The sequence below is a fragment of the Mercenaria mercenaria genome, unplaced genomic scaffold, assembly GCF_021730395.1.
Source record: "Mercenaria mercenaria strain notata unplaced genomic scaffold, MADL_Memer_1 contig_1276, whole genome shotgun sequence".
NCBI lineage: Eukaryota > Metazoa > Mollusca > Bivalvia > Venerida > Veneridae > Mercenaria > Mercenaria mercenaria.
This window is the reverse complement of record NW_026459255.1, coordinates 1-20,142: the sequence shown is the minus strand read 5'-3', so window position 1 is coordinate 20,142 and position 20,142 is coordinate 1. Positions and strand designations below refer to the sequence as shown.

General features: G+C 34.6%; 1 protein-coding gene across 1 annotated transcript; it reads right to left on the bottom strand.

Annotated features, from left to right (window-relative positions):
• Window positions 1-9,393: 9,393 nt before the first annotated feature.
• LOC128551575 (uncharacterized) lies at window positions 9,394-19,683 on the bottom strand. The gene is made up of 9 exons (XM_053532475.1): window positions 19,485-19,683; window positions 18,982-19,155; window positions 15,646-15,759; window positions 15,324-15,416; window positions 15,003-15,104; window positions 13,503-13,607; window positions 13,031-13,244; window positions 11,364-12,174; window positions 9,394-10,931 (listed from the first exon to the last, which is right to left on the bottom strand). Exons 7-9 carry the CDS (start codon window positions 13,195-13,197, stop codon window positions 10,329-10,331), a joined length of 1,581 nt encoding a protein of 526 aa, XP_053388450.1. The 5' UTR covers window positions 13,198-13,244; window positions 13,503-13,607; window positions 15,003-15,104; window positions 15,324-15,416; window positions 15,646-15,759; window positions 18,982-19,155; window positions 19,485-19,683; the 3' UTR covers window positions 9,394-10,328.
• Between the last annotated feature and the right edge of the window lie 459 nt (window positions 19,684-20,142).

Genomic DNA, 20,142 nt, shown 5'->3' with positions numbered 1-20,142 from the left:
GCGGAAGTCTACTACATATATGTTGAATGGAATACATGACCCCAAAGGACCAGAAAATATAACAACACTGAATCAAAGTACGGGGAGAACTTTTACAGCCGCCACACGGCACTTAAAGATTGCTGTTGTGATAATTAATAAAATATGTAAAAAGATCCTTTGGAAGCAAAGAATGCAACCAAGAAGAATAATAGCAGACTCGGTTTGTTTGAGTCTGTTCATGAGAGGTAATGAAATGTGCAACACCTCTCACGCCCCCTAGCACAAGCTTAAGCGGAAGTCTATTACATATATGTTGAATGGACTCTATGACCCCAAAGGACCAGAACATCTAACAACACCGAATCCAAGTACGGGGAGTCCTTTTACAGCCGCCACACGACACTTAAAGATTGCTGTTGTGATAATTAATAAAATCTGTAAAACGATCCTTTGGAAGAAAAGAATGCAACCAAGAAGAATAATAGCAGACTCGGTTTGATTGAGTCTGTTCATGAGAGGTAATGAAATGTGCAACACCTCTCACGCCCCCTAGCACCGGCTTAAGCGGTAGTCTATTACATATATGTTGAATGGACTACATGATCCAAAACGACCAGAAAATATAACAACACTGAATCCAAGTACGGGGAGACTTTTTACAGCCGCCACACGGCACTTAAAGATTGCTGTTGTGATAGTTAATAAAATCTGTAAAATGATCCTTTGGAAGCAAAGAATGCAACCGAGAAGAATAATAGCAGACTCGGTTTGATTGAGTCTGTTCATGAGAGGTAATGGAATGTGCAACACCTCTCCCCCCGCCCCCCCCCCCCCTCCTAGCACCGGCTTAAGCGGAAGTCTATTACATATATGTTGAATGGACTACATGGTCCCAAAGGACCAGAAAATATAACAACACTGAATCAAAGTACGGGGAGACCTTTTACAGCCGCCACACGGCACTTAAAGATTGCTGTTGTGATAATTAATAAAATATGTAAAAGATCCTTTGGAAGGAAAGGATGCAACCAAGAAGAATAATAGCAGACTCGGTTTGATTGAGTCTGTTCATGAGAGGTAATGAAATGTGCAACACCTCTCACGCCCCCTAGCACCGGCTTAAGCGGTAGTATTACATATATGTTAAATGGACTCCATGATCCCAAAGGACCAGAAAATATAATAACACTGAATCCAAGTACGGGGAGACCTTTTACAGCCGTCACACGGCACTTAAAGATTGCTGTTGTGATAGTTAATAAAATCTGTAAAAAGAGCCTTTGGAAGCAAAGAATGCAACCAAGAAGAATAATTGCAGACTCGGTTTGATTGATCTGTTCATGAGAGGTAATGGAATGTGCAACACCTCTCACGCCCCCTAGCACCGGCTTAAGCGGAAGTCTGATACATATATGTTGAATGGACTCCATGATCCCAAAGGACCAGAAAATATAACAACACTGAATCCAAGTACGGGGAGACTGGGCACAGCCGCCACACGGCACTTAAAGATTGCTGTTGTGATAGTTTATAAAATCTGTAAAAAGATCCTTTGGAAGCAAAGAATGCAACCAAGAAATCATTTCCGACAAACCTCGGTCACGGTTTCAAGACGAATTCAGTGTGATTTGCCATCATTAAAAACGCAAGAAGTGATATGTATCCTCAGTATTTAACATTTTTACAATGTTGTGCTCTATTATTAAATAAAGACCGTTCGCTTTTTTTCAATTAACTTAGGAAACAGTTCATACTCAAGCAAACGTTCTCACTGATAATTTTACAAAACCCTATACTTAAGGAATCATAACTTGTAACGAAAACGCCCTGATTGACTGATACATGAAATATCAGCCTCATTTAACACAGACGAATTCTCAATAAAAATTCACAGATACGCGGGTCGAGACGATCTCGATATTTGCACATGAGTCATATACCGTGATACATTTAAAGACATCCGCAAATATGTTCATACGGCAGAAAACGGCGTATGGCCCTCAGTTAAAATAATCTATTATACTAACCTTAAAGTAGAAACCAATGGACAGAACTAAACAAACTAGAACCAAGAAAAGGGGATCCTGTATATAACAGAAACTGTCCAAAGACATTAACAAGTCAGGCACCATATACAACGGGTAATTAAGCAATACCAAACACTATGAAAGCGAAATTGGAACCTATCAAGCAAAACTGTTCAAGCTAAAAAAATTAAACAGTACCACTAACAAAACAGAAATGCTGTGCTGGGCGTTTTTAAAAAGATGGAAATATAACAGCTCTCATAAACCGCCACATCCAAGTTCATAGCTGGGAAACAGTTGTCAATTAACCTACTAGTAGTATTTTAACCAGAACATCAACAGCTCCATCAGGCCGCCAAGGTGTATGAATGATTAATACTACAAACATTAAAAGCTTTCTGATTAATCGTTGCTATTAATTTTCAAAATAACAACGCAAGGTACACAAAGTTATACATCTCTGGCACATGTTATCCAACAATACTCTCAAGTGTATAAAGCGCCGTTGCCTTTCCAGTTGTCATGGGGAAGAACCTGAAATATTACAGAAGTTACACACATAGAATGATAGCCTATGAGGAAGCCATCAAGCTGGCTGGGGAAATGTCCATGGTTCTACCCAGGTGCCCCCCACGCCCACCCTTTTATGACGAAGAAATGCCTACAGGGGCACGCGAGGTCTTCCTCCTCCAAGAATCTGGAAAATCGCCATATGATCTGTAACCTTGTCGATGTGACGTAAAACCCAACATGACAAAAAGAAAAACAGTTTTTGGTTATAAAATAGTACTTTTGGTCCATCAATTTATAACTACCAAGTTTACTCTGTACTACAGAAGATCTTCATAAAAACATTGATCTTGTGGCAGTTGTTTTATAAGCACATTGTACCGACAAAAAACATAGTTTCTTCAGAATGTTCAAAATCATGAAAGTCAAGGGTATTCACTCAATATTATAACCTTCTTTATGCAGCTAAAGGAAATGATAAAATATTTAAGTATGTGTGCATAATTATACTTGATTTGTACATTTGAAAGATAAAAATGGCAGTTTCAATAAATTTCTTTTCATAAGCCAAGGTTTTCTTCTGTGTTATCAAGAGAAAATGATGTTAAACTGTTACTTCCTGTTTGTCAAATGTCCAGAACTACCTTAAATAAATCAACTTTTAATTAGTACATGTTCAACATTCAATATTTTTGAATATTCATAGACATTGATATGCATGATTGTATAATTCTTGTTCAGTATCAGATTCTTTGTGCTGAAAATCCCTTTTCCAGTCAAATGCTGTAGAAATCTCACTGTCCTAATTTATGAGAAAGATTGAACTGGTAATTTTCAACCTACTTTGCAAATCTTTCCATATTCAGCTTTTAATTGTATTCTTTAGGGCCTTCTTCATACTGTCAATGCGTCTCCAATGCATATATGTAAAATGTCTTACAGACCTTAGGTCATTGATGATACGCATTTCTTCATCATATGACGATGGCATTTTGTGCTTTTGAGCACGGTTGACAACCTATATTTGGCAATAATTAGAGCACTCTGTCGCCTGTATCAACAAATAATCCATACAGACTTCTTTGAGCATGCCTCTCACTAAGTAATGTTGACTAAGCTGTCTCAGTTTTTCCAAAGCATACTTTGATCTGTTGGTATGTGCCTTTACAAACAGCATTTCATGGTTGCAAGAAGTCTTCGCCTATCTGGTACTTTAATTATATCATTAAGTTCCATTAGCATTAAACCTATTTCTATTACTCTGCCATATTCCTGTATCATGTCATTCTGTCCCAATTTGTCTTCATCAAAGTGTTTATTGCAGCAATGTTGTTCCTATTCTGTTTCAGAATTTCTTCAACAAAAGGCATGGCAAATTGTATAAGTAAGTTCTGTATGTCAGACTCACTCTTGTTTGAGCTCAGTGGTTATGCTATACATGAGACAGTATCTGTGTCTTCCATATTAAAGTAATGACATGCAAACTCCACAACATATCCATTAATGAAGGAAGTAGCCTGAACCTTGCAGTTATCATAATGATTCGTCACATCATTGCCATCTACATCCTTCCGCATCAGCCGTATCTTTTTTCAATACAGTGTAAATAATTCAGTGTTAGCTGTGTATATAAAATTTCATAGAATGCTACTTGGGCTGCCGTCTGAAGATGGAATAGCTCAAATGTTATAAGCTGTAACTGAGTGAATCTCTCAGATGGTGACAATGCTGCAGCACGCAGACGTTTGCCCCCGAAAATCGCTCGCGTGTCAACTGTTTACCTCCTATATGAACAGATGTGATTTGGGTTCCGGCACTTTTATGGACTGACTCTACAAAAGACTCAAATTCATCCATAATCTCAACCACGTCTGCATACTTTTTTCATTTAGCCATGATAGGCAATGGTATGACTTTGTTCTTCTTACACAATACTTGGCTATGTTCACCTGGTATGTCTTTATTGGTGGCCTTTTTAAATAAATTTTAGCCGCGGGAAAAACTCGGTTAATATACTTCTCATTATATGTGAAACATCTCTGGCCAAAATGGTCCAGATTGCATCATCAAGGATGAAGCTTGCTGCTGGTAATGTTCGTAAGTCACGTGGTTTATGGGAAGACACCTGATTAAATGCAAGTTTTTTTGGACAATGACAGCTGACCTAAACATGTATTCCATATGACTCGCTTTACCAGTAGTTTTTCTGGCATGGGATACGCCAAACTGAAAATTTATATTATCCCCCACAATGCGAAACGATTGTTCTTCTTTTAAGGCACCAACAAGTCCTGAATTGAAGTGGCCGGATATTTGTTCCATGCTTTTTAACATTCCTGAGTGACTCAATGTGACTCCCAATGGCTGTATCTGATCATGCACCTAAAGAAACAGAGTTTGCAGTGATCGTTTTACATATTTTCTTTTACTCACAACCCAAATATTTTGAAAGATTGTTCACATAAATATTTTTTTTGCAATTACAATTCTTATGAAAGACATCTTCTAAGAAATATTACATATCAATTAAAGTTATAAATGACAGTAAACACACTTTTAAATTTTGCTTTAACAAGCGCCATGTTGGACATATAAATCTCATGGCCAAATCAAATTTAGCCAAGAAGGCCTGTCACATGAGACTGCGCTCTCGACTATTACGATGCTCGACAGTGAAACTAGACACATTTGTGGGTGCTTGAGCTGTCACTGAAGGGGGGATAAGTCAGGAAATACTGGTCTAGAGTTATGACCCTTGTGTCAGATGATGAGAAATAACTATTTCAAGTTTTAAGCAGATCCATCATGTAGTTACAGAGATAACGATAGGATAGAAAAAAAAATCAGCAAGACTTTAAGGTACATCCTACAACCAAACTATCGACATTTTAGTGTTTGTTTTTATAATCCTTTTGTGAAATTTTACTGACGATTTACACTTTATAATGGATGAAACGCCCATTGAAAATGATTAATCTCTCGTTTGAAGTTTATATATTGGAAAATAAATTCCAGCTTTTACCTGAAAACCGGGACATAAAACAGAAAAGAATCCTGTTAAGAGGTTGTCGACAGTTGCTACAAACAAGCAGTATTCGGTCTAAAATTGTAACAAGAACTTACCTTTAATGATAAAATATCGACTTCCTGTGAGCATTTAGTTTGCAAATAATTTTGATGAAAAGGCCGATCATTTCAGATAATTTTTATTTTCTCCTTTTTTTCTGATAGACATCATCTTTTTATTACTGATTTGACATAAGCATGTGTATTTACGAAATAATCTGTACAAGTTTGTCACACAGCTCCTCTAACACCACTGGATTGATTTACATCAAACTTTTCAAGCCTAGTTTTGCATATCATCAAATGTTCCGCTTTTTTGATTGTCAGTGGATTTATGGCCTTGATTCATCAAATTTATATTGGTCACTTTTCGTATTTTATTCGGCGGATCGCTACTAAACCATACAGGAGTGATCAGTACAATCAGTACAAATTCTCATTTTGCATATTTTCGGCATATTCCGGTTCAATTTTCTTATCAGTGATATTATGGCTTTCAATTTGTCGTGATTTACCTCCGCACAACTGCTCCGAAATCATCAAGGAATTACATTAGGGCCTTACGAAGGGTCTTAAAGAGTCTTAAAATATAAAGTAATTTAAACTAAAACTAAGAGTTTGCTTAGTAAAGACATTGTTCTTTCAAAATATTTTTCAAAACTACATTGTATATAAAAACACTATTTTGCTGATGCTATATGCCACTTATGTTTCTATATAACGTCAAAAATGAAATGTAAAGAAACTTAGCTGTTTAGTGCAACTAAAACAAAATACTCCCACTCCCAAAATTTTTTAAATGAAGGTTACTTATTACATGCAACAGAGACAGGCCAAATCTGTTTATTCTCAACATTTTTCATACGATCTTATGTTAGAAATGTTCATCTATATTTAATTGAAAAATTACTTATTGTTTGATGATTATATTTGAAAAATCCAAAACAAGGTTTTTCATTCTCGTACCCCGTTATTCAAGTACTGACTTGGTCGTTGTAAATCTTAATTATTCAACTCATAACTGAACAGTAGAAAAAAACCTCAGCTCGTGCGCACCTGATCTTATCTCGAGCGCACGACATCTTATCTCGTGGTCACGACATTTTATGTCGAGCGCAAGCCGTGTTACCTCGTTCGCTTGAGTTCTTATCTCGTGCACTCGACATCTTATCTCTATCCTTACATAATGCAAGAAGGGGCACTTGGGGTCTCCTTCACCATAAAAAGATGGAAAGTCGTTATATGACCTAAATTGTGTTCGTGTGACGTTAGCACAACAAAATAAATGCATATTTTGAATGTTACAGCCAGAGTGGCATATTTGTGCCGTTTCATTATTTTGTTCTGTCGCAGCGACAACGACAAACGTGGTTAGCCCCGCCGAATGTCGTCCCGCAAAAATTCGCCCCACTGAATATCACCCAACCAAAAGTCGCCCTGCCGAGCGTTGTCTCCCAAATGTCGTGTTTTTGCTTTCATGAATGATATAGTATTAATTATATTGGAAATAAAAGGTAGTGAGATTTAATAATTGTGATTATATTTTGTCACTAATGAAGCGAAACAAATGGAAATTGCTCAGTTACCCCAATCATCTTACCTCAATCCCAACCTTCAATCCTTCAGTGAGCCTATCAACGTCATTTTTAAATTGCAAGATTTTTTTTTTGACAAACAGTCCGATAGAGGACAATGTGTGTGTACAAGCGCCTACACGTCCATCTGTCCGTTAAATTTTTGGTGTCGTTCATTGGGAAGATACTATGTATCTAGATTTTCGCCAGCATGACCCCTGAGCCAAGTGTGACATTGACCAAATAGAGCTTGTATACAAGCGCCCGCCTTTCCATAACAAATAGAGATCTTATGTTTTCACGCGAGAATCCATCTGAGTAAAGTCTAAAGTATGTACGACAAAGATATGATCTGAATAAACATTAACTGGGCGGACGGACGGACGCACTCACGTATACATAGTGTCGTGCTGTGCGACATTCGGCGGGGTTACGTATGGTCGTGCACCTTAACGACATTCGGCGGGATAGCATTCGGAAAAGTGACGTTCGGTTGGGCGCCGTAACCTGTTTGTCGTTGTCGCTGTGACCGAAATGACACAAATCATCTACGATAGCCATCAGCTTTGTATTTTAAAATTTTCAAAAAGTACTTTTATTTTTATCTTTCTGGGTGCGGTTTCTATTTATGGTAAAAATAAAACTTCAGTTTTGTATAGAACCTATGGAAGGCTGCTGCGCAATGCTCATTTTCAATGCTAAAATGCCGTGAGCTCGTGATAAGATGTGCGCTCGAGAAAATATGTTATGCGCACGCGATAGGATGTCGTTCGCTCCAAATATTATGTCGTGCGCTCGAGATAAGATGTCAGTCATGAGCCCGAGATAAGCATGGCGAGCTTATGATGAGAAATAACGAGTTTTCTTTCCTTTGATCATTGATATAAAAAGAGAAGTAATGAATCTATTTGTATATCATCATCATAAACATTTAGAAAATGTCATTGATATATAAAAACTTTTTTAATTCATTCCGTCTACTTATTAATAGTGGGGGTTAGGTGACCTCCATGGCCGAGTGGTTAAGGTCGCTGACCTCAAATCACTTGCCCCTCGACAATGTGGTTTTGAGCGCTGACTTCAGATCACTTGCCCATCTTGGTCTGAGCGCTGACTTCAGATCACTTGCCCCTCATCGATGTGAGTTTGAACGCTGACTTCAAAACACTTGCCCCTCATCGATGTGGGTTTGAGCCTCAATTGGGGCGTTGAAGTCTTCATCTGAGAAAGTGGTTCTATAAATCAATAACGCGTAAGCTACAATAGAGCTACAACAAAACCGCCATGTTTTAGTTCCTTGGTTAACTTTGACGTTAAATGGAAGCGAGGTGCTTTCATCTTTTTAAATATGTCATCATAATGTTCATAAAGTCAAGCACACCTACACATGTGCTAATAAGTTGTCATATTTTTAATGGAATAACATGATCTATTGTCCTCTGAAGTGAAAGAACTAAAGAGGAGAAATTGATGTATAATGTCACAGCTGCTAAAACATTCAGAAATGTAAAGAAATATTTGCAATTAACCGTTGAACATAGTTTTGCTATATACTCTAGTGCTCAAAGTTTATTCAGCCGGTAACCAATACTATTTCTCGGGTTACTTTCAAGGAGGACAACCTACTATCATAAGTCAGTTGAAATATAATAAAAGCTTGGGATGATGTCATGCGCACGAGGTGAGATTTATTTTCGAATATTCATATAGGACATTCGACCAACCTTATTATCTGTAGCTTCGTAATTAGTAATAAACATAATTTTGAAGTCTAAGGAAATTAATGATGTAAGGTATACTCATCTGAAAACTTTCTCCTCTTAAGTATATAAATATTGAGTTCTAAAGTTATTTGACAATCATCTTATTTGGTTTATCTATGAAAATAGCTGATATACTGACAAGCAGTCTTATATTCTTTGGTAAGTGTTGACCCTTATTTGTGTCAAGTGTATTGACAAACCATATAAATATATATTAAAATATAATCCTTTTAACAAGTTTAAATCAATTCTACGGTGCTCACTTCTGTTTCAATATATATTTCAGTAAAGACATAAACTTTGTGCATACATTACAAAATTATTTTCATTTCAAGCACAAACGCTTTCGTCAAGAATTCCTTGCATGCTATATATCATCTGAAACAATATAAACAATCAGAGTATGTTCTGTTTAAAATATATAAATGAGTTTTCTATATTTGTAAAATTATAAGTTTATAAACTTCGAAGAAAGAATTTATCTGCATCTTTTTTATTTGAAGAAACAATTCATAATATACGCTTTCACATTTGCTTACTCAAAACAAAATGCATGTGTACTATCAAAAAGCCAGAAAAGCACATTTAGTCTCGAATCATTGTTTTTACATCTTACAAGTACAATGTATTATATTTTTCCCTACAATATAATCTTTATTCAACTCATTGTCTAAAAACCATTAAGAGACAGAAATTTCTGCGAAAATATCTATGGATACATATGCATTTTACTGGCGTTCAAACTGCTGCGGTAAATAAACTTATTCCCAAAATACTTTCCGATATGCTAAAATGTAGGATATTAAAAATTTGGAGGGTAAAGTCTTTAGTTTATCAAAATGCACAAAGAAATTAAATCAAGAGCACATTTATCAAAGATTATTGCTAGTAAAAATACATTATTTCTGTGCCTACCGTATAGAAAACATTTAAATACGATTCTTAAGTGAGAAGCTCAGTTAATGTGTGGAACGAAGGGCTGATACCAGTCAACTGTAAATATGGATGAGGTGAATTTATACACTCATAGCTAACCATTTATTTATGATATTGACACGGTTTCCTGAATTGTTCAGTGTCCTATAACGAAAAACCAAATGTGACTACAATGTTACTGTGATCGGATGATAATAAATTTAATCAAATGGAGGCGTACTAATAAAAATGAAAATATGAATATTTGTTACAAATTAGTAACACGAACCGTTACTTATCGTACAGGTTATTTGTTTTAAAGAAATGCCTCATTTCTAATTGATTTTAATTTGTAAGGCATTTCAAAACGTGTACAGTGACACAAAAATACGTATTTCACCTGATTTAGAATTATTCGATTATGCTATTATTTTGACTATATACAAACTATCTTTCCTGTCTGTCTATATAAAACTAAAAATCGAATTCATTCATAAAGACGTTGTACATGCTAGTTCTTTATCAATGTCCTCCATCAAATCTTCAAATGACATGTCAGAATCATTTTCTTGCACCCCGTTGTTGTGATTTGCAATATTTCTGTTACGCGTACGCAATGGCTCTGACATTGCCTGATTTCTATTCTCTTCAACTGGTATACATTCTGCTGACATTTCGTTTTCTACTTCAAAACCTCCACTTTCAGGCAATCCTTTTACTACTGTGATATCCTCGTTATCGTTGCAGTCGTGATTTTCCTCAATCTCCTCATTACGTCTTCGTCGGCTATAAATTGTTGCAGAATATGACTCATTTTGATGTGTGGACACAGTGTGTTTATTTTTGAGGGATTTATTGTTCTCGGATATCGCTGGTAAGTTGTAAGTTTCCACACAAAAGTCGTTTACACGATTATCATACATGGAAGAAGAGGCTGAGCTTGTATGTATTTGGCTTTTAAGACCTTCTCCTGTTTCAATATCATGAACGCCACTGCTTTCTGTCTCTGAAGATGAACTTCCACTACTACAAGAGCAATAATCTGGTTCAAACGAATTTAACAGATTTCTTCTTTTCTTCAAACGCGATTGCCTCTGAAAAAAGCAACATGACAATAATTGTTCGACTTAATCTTTAGAATTTTTCTATTTTCCGCTTAATCCAGCTAGAATTATCAAATGGCAAAAATACCATTTCAATCATCGACACGGAATAATTGCGCGACTAGTTAGTGACATTCAAATCCTATAAATAGCAATGGAGAAGAAGTGCGGGCAGTTTCCTTTTTTTAAAAAAATGGGGACGTGTTGACGAGATGCGCTATGAGACTTTATATCAAAGACATATCTGTTTCAGTAATATCATGCTGGATGTAAGAGGGGTGGAAGGTAGAAATCTAAATATGCACAGGTAGAGAGAGAGAGAAACAATAGCAATGTGCCTCATATAAGAATCACAGACCTTATGGAACAATAACGCCTGCATATCATTAGTCTTACATATTGAATTATCAGATTTCCACTCACCTGGTACAGTTCAAGGGCTGATTTTCCATCATATGTGATAAATAGGAACAGAGTATCGCCATTACCTTGGAGTTCTTCTATTTCATTCAGTACTCTAGTCCTTGCAAATTTCACATAAAACACTAGGTCATCATATTGATCCTTATCCAAATTTAAGTTTGGACTCCCACTATAAAGTATATATCTTCCGCCATTTTTCGTCTCAGCTATTTCAGTGTACGCTTCATACGTTATTGACAGCACAGTCTTTCTTGAAACGTGGTTGTGCTCCATTATTTTATTTACAGTATAGTCAACGAATGTGTTATATTGCTGCCGACTCAAACGAATCTTGTCAAACGGTAAGATTGTTTTAATAAGTGTGATATTTTCATTTTTAAGAGAAGAGTTCTCTGACTCCAATTTTCTCATTTCTTCAGCCATTTTAAGCTTCTTTTTCATTTTTGATTTCCTTCGTGAAGATCTCTTTTTATTTTTGGAACCTCGCCATCTAACCTTATGATATGGATCATTGTCGTAATACTTTTCCTTGCTGCGCTGTTGCACTTTTTGCCGCACTAGTCTTGATGGGTCTGATAGAAAAGATTGGGACGTCTGTGTTTGAGATGTAGCGCTAAAGTTTGTTAATTGGACAAAGTGTCCATCCTCTGTGTGAGAAAGAAGGTCGTGTGTCTCCGCTATTTCATGTGTACTTTCATGTTGGGCATAAACGAATAATGGACGTTGGGCTAGTGGAAATTGTTCATTTTTTCTCCTTGGCATTAATGATGTCTCCGTTTTCTGGGCAAATATTTTTCTTGTAGGAGGATTGCTGTAAGACAAAAAGCAAACATTTAAATATCCATAAAAAAGCTTCTAACATCGTAATAAGATTTAACTGAAAATTCAGCAGAAAATAAGCAAGTGTAAGTAGATTTCTGCGTCCAAATTAAAGCAACATTAAATAGATACATGTATGACGCGTCCAGCGTGTCTAAATGTGCACGTGCATACCACTAAATATGACATTTTGCTTGTAATTTACCCACTGCATTAATTCATATAGCCTTAATTAAAATTTTACACAACAAATTATATGATAGAACCTCTACAATTTTCTGAGTCGACTCTTATCATGGGAGATTAAAAGCGACTTTTTAGATAATAATGTTTAAATGATTATCATTAATTGCATTAATCTTGGTGTCGTATTTACTGAAATTTTCTTCTGCGTATACAATCTACCACTCTCAGATGGGCTTCCGATACCGAATGGTTAAGGTCGCGGACTTAGAATTACTTGCCCCTCACCGATGTGGGTTCGAGCCTCATTCGGGATGCTGAATTCTTCAATTAAAGAAGCCATCCAGCTGGCTTACTGAAGGTTGAGAGTTCCATCTAGGTGCCCGCTCGTGATGAAATAATGTACGGAGTGACGCCTAGGGTCTTCCTTCGTCATCAAAGCCGGAAAATTGCCATATGATCTATAATTAACGTAAAACCCAACACAAACAGAAAAACTACCTCCTGTAGCTATAAGTAAAGGTTTACATATTTATATATAGGTGCACAAATTGAAGTTTTTGCACTGTTGTACTTCCATTATACCATTTAAGATGTTAAATATGCATACATGGAGTCATATCTATTCATATCTAGATTGGAGAAAAACCTTTTTGGAGACTCACTCTTTGATTCGTTCGAATTCTTCCATAATGACCTTGTTGTCCAATCTCTTTAATGCACTTTCAATATGTTCTAAACTCGCTTCACTACCCATCATGCTGTACCAGATATTCAGCAATTCGAGATAAGCAAGGTCTAGCCGTTTGTTGTTCTGTTTTATTTTGTTCATCTCATTACTGACATTTTTTGGTAAACCACATTGTTCATGGCTAATATCTAAAACAGCATATAATATTATATTTCAGTTAGTGTTTTTCAGGCAAGAAATAGTACAAACTTTATTTAAATTGTATTAAATAAAGATAAACATTTAAAGCTATTTGAATCAGCATTACGAAAAGATCAACAAGATTATCACATTCAAATAAATAAACACTATTTCAGTAAACGGTCGTGAAGTTATGTCATTGTTTAGCAAATATGATAGCCTGTAGATCAAAGATTAATTTGAAATGATATAACAGCAAGGTATACGTAAAAGGTCTATCGCAAAAAACGTCCAGGAACAGTCGTCTATTGGTAGGTGCGGCACTATGTCTCTAAATAATTTTATCCAGTCGATTTCAGTATTTGCAGCACCTAAAGTTAAAAAGAACAGGACACATTTATGTTTGTTTCGAGGAACTATAAATAATTTATGTAACAGTTTCTAAAACTATGTTTACTATATTAAATAAATCAATAATATTTGCTCGATAAGAAAATGTCTCTTGCTTGCAAGTATAATTTTGATATTGAGAGGCAATATATTTTAAAATTCCATTTGTAAGAAGAAAAATTCCAATATAATTAAGAAAAAGTTATTTCCGATTCTTCATTGTGGTGGAGCTGTTGCTTAATTCTTCTTTTGATTGTTTTCATTTGTCTTGAGAAAGTTGTCGAAGCAACAATTCAGACCCATTGTAAAACTATATTCCATATGTAATGAACAGACTCTTACGGTACTACTAAAATATCTGTCTCAATTTTGGACAGCATCTTGGGACAGAAACTGAAACGGTTTCCTTTGACAAAACACCTATTTTTTGCTACAAGAACGTATTCAGTGGCGTTATATAATAAATGTTGAAACATAAAAACCATTACGATACATGTGGGTAATTACAAAATACACTGAAAATGCCCATACATGTATCAAAATCTACGCAATATTCTTAAAAGCGACTGTGGATTTTTACTGACTAATGCTCATAGGAATATTATCCCATTTTCAAAATTTCCGTTAATCGGACACTATGTATAAATGCACAAAAGGAGTCACCGGTATAGAACTTTTCGTTCCATTAAATTCTTATTTAGCCAGTGTGTTCTATTTTGGAACCTACAATAAATTAAGTCACGCTGCAGTTCCAGAAGTAATTTGTTTTTCTTGCATAAGAAAGCCAAACATTGGTGCCGTACACCGTTTTATTGAAATGACATCATCATACCAAATCTGTTTAAAATTGTAATTGTATCGTAAATATAGAAAGAAATTTTACATTTTTGTATCTTAGAGGGCATATCGGTATAGACTTAACTACTTGTCAACTTAAGTTCTATTCATAAAAAAAAACTACTTCTCTTGACTGAAATTAACTGACTCGGCTTCAAGCTCTACTTTCTTAACCAAAAAGGAATACAATTAAGGGAAACAGCAGAACTTAGCTAGCAACAGTTAGGAGAAGCTAGATAAGTGAATTAAATGCTACAGTTGTCAGTTGTTTAATTACTCATAAACATATAAGTGTTATTTTGCCTACCGTACAACAAATACATAACTGAAATATCAAATGTACTAATTGTGGTCATGAAACAGTATACATTGTTGACCTTTCTTTTGATAAGCAGCGAGGCTAATGCACACAACGTTATAGATTTGTGCCATTTTGCAACATTTTACCATTGTCGGTTATTTGACAAACAACAGAACAAACATAACTGCACGAGCAATTGTGATTAAATAAGCGATATGGAATTATGTTAAGCAATTACCCTTTTCATCAGACTCGGCTGGTTCCTTCACATGAACAATTCGATTCTCAGCATGTGACGGTGATGTCACGTTGTTGGTCGGTCCTTTGTTATTTTTTTCCTCTGGATGAACATTAAAGGTATTCTTTGAGTGAGTGTGTTGTCTTGCTACTAACTCTAATGTAAAATGCACTTTTTGATTCGCCAATTCTAAAAAATAGCACATTACTCTATATGCTGCAAATACTATCGTTTGATTTCTACACTATGTTCTAGGTGATAAGCCACCAACTCAGAATGATATATTTTTATATTTTTGTATTTACTATCAATAATTAGTACCTTTTGGTGTATTTTCACTGCCTCCAGAAAGCTGAAGACGTTCTCGTGTCAGTTGCTGTCCTCCGTAGAAATTGCCTTCCACAGAATGACATTCTGAATGTAAATCAAAAATAAAATGGAATGTGAAAAAAAAATCAATATTTCCTAAAGTTGTTGTTACTGATTAGATCTCCAGATAATTTCGGGATATAAATGAAATCACTCTCAAATTAAAGCAAATAACTTTTAAAATAACAATTAACGCGTATTTAGAAGATGATAATGTTCAGGAGTTATACAATACACGAAATCTAAACAAAAACTTCACAGGGATTTGACTTACTGTTTGCAACCGCCCCTTGGACCGGTGATATAACGGCTATAAGTTTACTTTCTGTGGCGAGTTTATTAGTGTTTCCTTTTGATACATCTTCAGTTTTACTAACTTGACTTTTATCTGAAAATATTAAATATTAAAGCATTTTCATTCAATTCCATCCTTTCGGCTACAAGCTTGTATTTGCTGTACTAACTGTAAAATTAAATGTAGCATAAATGTTTGGTAACAAATGTTATCTAACGATTTCTAATACATTTTTGTATGCGTCGAGATTCGTCAGATTTAAAACATTTTTCAATAACCTAGAATAACCTAATAGTTCTCTAGGCCGAAATTTGACAGTACCCAGCGCGAGATGGTGATACTATTAACATTGTTTTAAACTGGTGAATCATTTCTCGTATCTGGAATCTAATCGTAGATATATTTATCCTTTGTAACGTTTCGTAAAGGGAATAATTCAAAAAGAAATTTGCCATATATGTGTATTTTATTTTACAGCAACATTCATGTCAGAAACGTTAAATAGACGATATTGCCTTGTATAAGCATTGTTGTTTCGAAATGTGGTAAGAAAGGGGATCAGACAAGGAAATGTACAATATAAAACAACTTCACTGTAAGTATTGTAGTATCTTTACTAAAACAATAAGACTAAATCTCTACTCAAACTCTTTGTATAAACCCCAAATGTTAGGAAAAAAAGAAACATTTTCAATTCTTGTAAAGATCGTAGTCATATATACAAAAACTTACCTCAAGTTTTATCAGAAACAAATACATATTTCAAGTCGCATATTTTTTCAATATATGATTATGTGCAGCTCCTATCCATAAACAAAAAACATTGTAAAATGCACACTAGAGTTCATTTAATTTATGTACATATAAACTGCAGCATGTTAAATTTTCTATTCATATGAATAAACTGTTTGTGAAATGTCTTTATACATGTAATATTTTCCTTTTAAAAGCCAATGTGTTTTGTTTTTTTGCACATTTGTACGACATCTGCTAGAGAGCATCAAATTGACGTAAAATGCATTATTTCAACATATAAATGTTTTAAGGTGATGTCACGTTTCGAATGTCCGGTGAATAACAAAAAAACCAAAGAATATTCAGTTCTTTCCAAAAACCGTCATGTTATGATTCAACCAAATAGTTTTCTTTGTCAACCAGAAGGGAACAATTCTTATATCTTAATATTGAGGTTGGGTACCTTTATAACAGACAATAAACTAAAACAATAGAAATTCATACGTGACTTCGGTGAACTCAACAAAGCAATTTCAAGCACAAATATCAATGTGGAATGTAAAGTAAGTTACACACTATAATATCCGACCAAAATACTTACGAAAACAATGCAATTGCAGAATAGAGAGATAAAAATATTTTTGTCAGCTCGTGAAAACACATTACAAATTTTGACAGGTATATGATGACTCATGACCTAATTTTTTTTCTGTTATTTCTAACTTCCAGTTTGATTTTCTTAAAAATGGGTATTATATATTGTAGCTTACAACTCTTGAATAAAAACAATATAAGAATATATTGTTACCTCACTGTCGTTTTGTCTATCCAAATCACGTACGAATTTCTATTGTTTTAGTCATTTGTCACTAATTAGAGCAACTCACAGTGTTGCAATTATACAAATCACATCCCTTATTTTCAAATAAATATTGAGGATTTATCTAATGAGCACATGTATTGGAAACACAATTTTGATACCGATTGTGTATTGCAATAATGCTAAACTATCTCAGCTTTTGCGAATCGTTCGTTTTAATTCAAATTGTGTCAATTACGTTCAACAGAAAATTAGCGCCTTTTTTTTTTGTTTAAAATTTAGACTTAAACTTGTTTTTTGGCGTTCCGAGGGGAATTTGCCAATATTTTACTGAAGACATGTGTGAGCATAGTTTGAGATATTTCTTTAATGTTTAAATTAGTGATCTACTGTACGGATTTCAGCGTACCTAATATTCCCTCCAGAAATCAATAATTATTAACTGTATCATTTATTGTACAATTGCAACACTGGAAATGTAAATAAAGATACAGAATACACAATGCGCATAATCGAACAAGTACAGCACATGCAAATAAACATGATATCTGCCTACGTCACAGTTTTTAATTCGTGTCGGGAACACATTTCACCAATGTTATTTGAAAGTTGGATTAATTGTTTTTATTTCATTATCTGACTTTACGAATGGAGATGTAACTGGCATTTGTTGCTCCTACTTATAATCAGACGTAAACAGCACAATAAAATCCACAAGTGATGTTTTAGTGTGTTCTGCTTAGCGATGGTATACAGTTTATTGAATAAAGTAGTTTGATTTCAATTACTGGGACTCGGCTCTGTACATGCATTGTCGTTTAATATCAAAATGGAAAAACTGAACATGTAAGTGAAAAACTACGTGTCTAATGCTTTATTAAAGTGTATTAGTACTTAGTATAAAGACTTTCATTTAAAACAGTTTTAATAGTTGGAAATCGTTATTATACAATACATTTATAAACCTCGATCTTTAAATAGTTAATATATTTTTTTATTACACAACGAGTGAGTATTTTATTTAAAATTAGCATTCCACCTTTCATGATTTATCACAAGTTGAAATGAATTGAAACAACGCTTGTGTTATTCATTTTGCAATATCTCGCATATTGGAACGGAGCTGTTACTCTTATCAATACATATTTGCCAATGTATATTGTCTTCTATGAAATCTAGAACGTTCCAGTACCTACCAACGAAAAATCTAAGGTAAACAACTCTGAACTGACCGATAAACTAAAACCAACATAAAACTAAATATGTCGTTTTCCAAACAAAAATGATTTGACTAGAGCATGTTACGTTACCTAATATACAAGTGCAACGTTACCTTAAATACAAATGTTTGTTGTGATTTGAGTTCTGTATTTTTAAGAAAAAAGAATGTGTTGTACTTTAGACATAAAACCATTTAGTAAACAGTGTTGGTCTATATATCTTTATATGTTTGATTACACTGTGTATAATTTTAAAGTTTTGGGTCTGAATACACTTCTTATTAAACTAGTCACTTCTTTTATGTCCATTGGTTTCAATAAGTGTTTAGAAAACAATGACACACATATTAAGAAATGGTTAACTGTATTAGAGGGAGACTGGGAATACAGAACAATAAAAGTTGACGATGATTGTCAGGCCAAGTGACAGATCAAGACGTGACACTGTCATAGGTATGCTTCTGTAGGACTAACCTGATGACCGGCCTTTGCTAATGGTTTGAATGGATATTGGTGCAAACATACTGAGCAAACATATACCTGTTGTGTACCTATCTGGGAAGCTCCCGTCAACATGCACGTCCACAATGTTCGGTGTAAATCCTCGAGAATCTTTCTTCTCGTAGTTTTCCCCAAATAAACATTCAATTGCCGGAACCTTACCAACGTTGCTATTTATGCTTTCAAAAGAACTCCTTATGTTTTCCAAAGAACCTAAAATCAGAATTTAGGAACCGTATCAAATGTTAAACTCTGTTCTGTTTAAAGCAACACCACTGACAAAAGATCTTTGAGTTTGTTACATTACTTAAGATATAACACTTATCTTGAAAATACCTACACAAATGTTAAAACTATTAAGTCACTTGTAAATGTAACAGTTTGTTTGAAACAACATAATATCTTCATTGTTTAATACAGCGATATTTCACTTTTTGTCGTGATACTTTTTCTTGATATGCCTCTATAGGACTTACATAATAGCCGACCTTTCCGAATGGTTTCAACAGATATTGGTGTGAACGTATTGATTAAACGGATACCTGTCGTGTACCTATCTGTGGAGCTTCCGTCAACATGCACGTCCACAGTGTTCGGTGTAGATCCGCGATGATCTTTTTTCTTTTCATTTGTTCCAAATAAACATTCAATTGTCGGAACCTTTCCAATAGTACTATCTATTCTTTTCGGAGAAATCCCTGTGTTATCCAAAGAACCTAAAATTAGAACCTGGGTAACGTATCAGATGTTAAATTGACAAAAAAGGTATTTTAGTTTGTAATAATACCTAAGACATAATACTTATCATGAAAATGCTTATACAAGTATTAATATTAAATCGTTATGAATGTGAAACGTTATATTTACAGTGTTTAATGCGTGATATTTCACTTTTTATCATATTTTTTCTTAATGATAAGATAGTTCATAGAAACAACTATACCAGATGTGAAAAGGTAATTCAGACTAAAGAGAAATAATCCATTTTTCTAAAAGTGAAGACAACCTTCTGCTGATATTCAGAAACCTTTTGTTTACACACAGGAAGGTTAAAAATGCTACCTTGAATAGTTTAAAGAGAGAATTTCCTGATTTATACATTTATTATCTTTGCACATTGCAAATATTACAGGTAATCAAACCTTATTTTTTCTGTGCTACTTCAAGCATGGCTACAGCCCTTGTAACATATATTTGGAT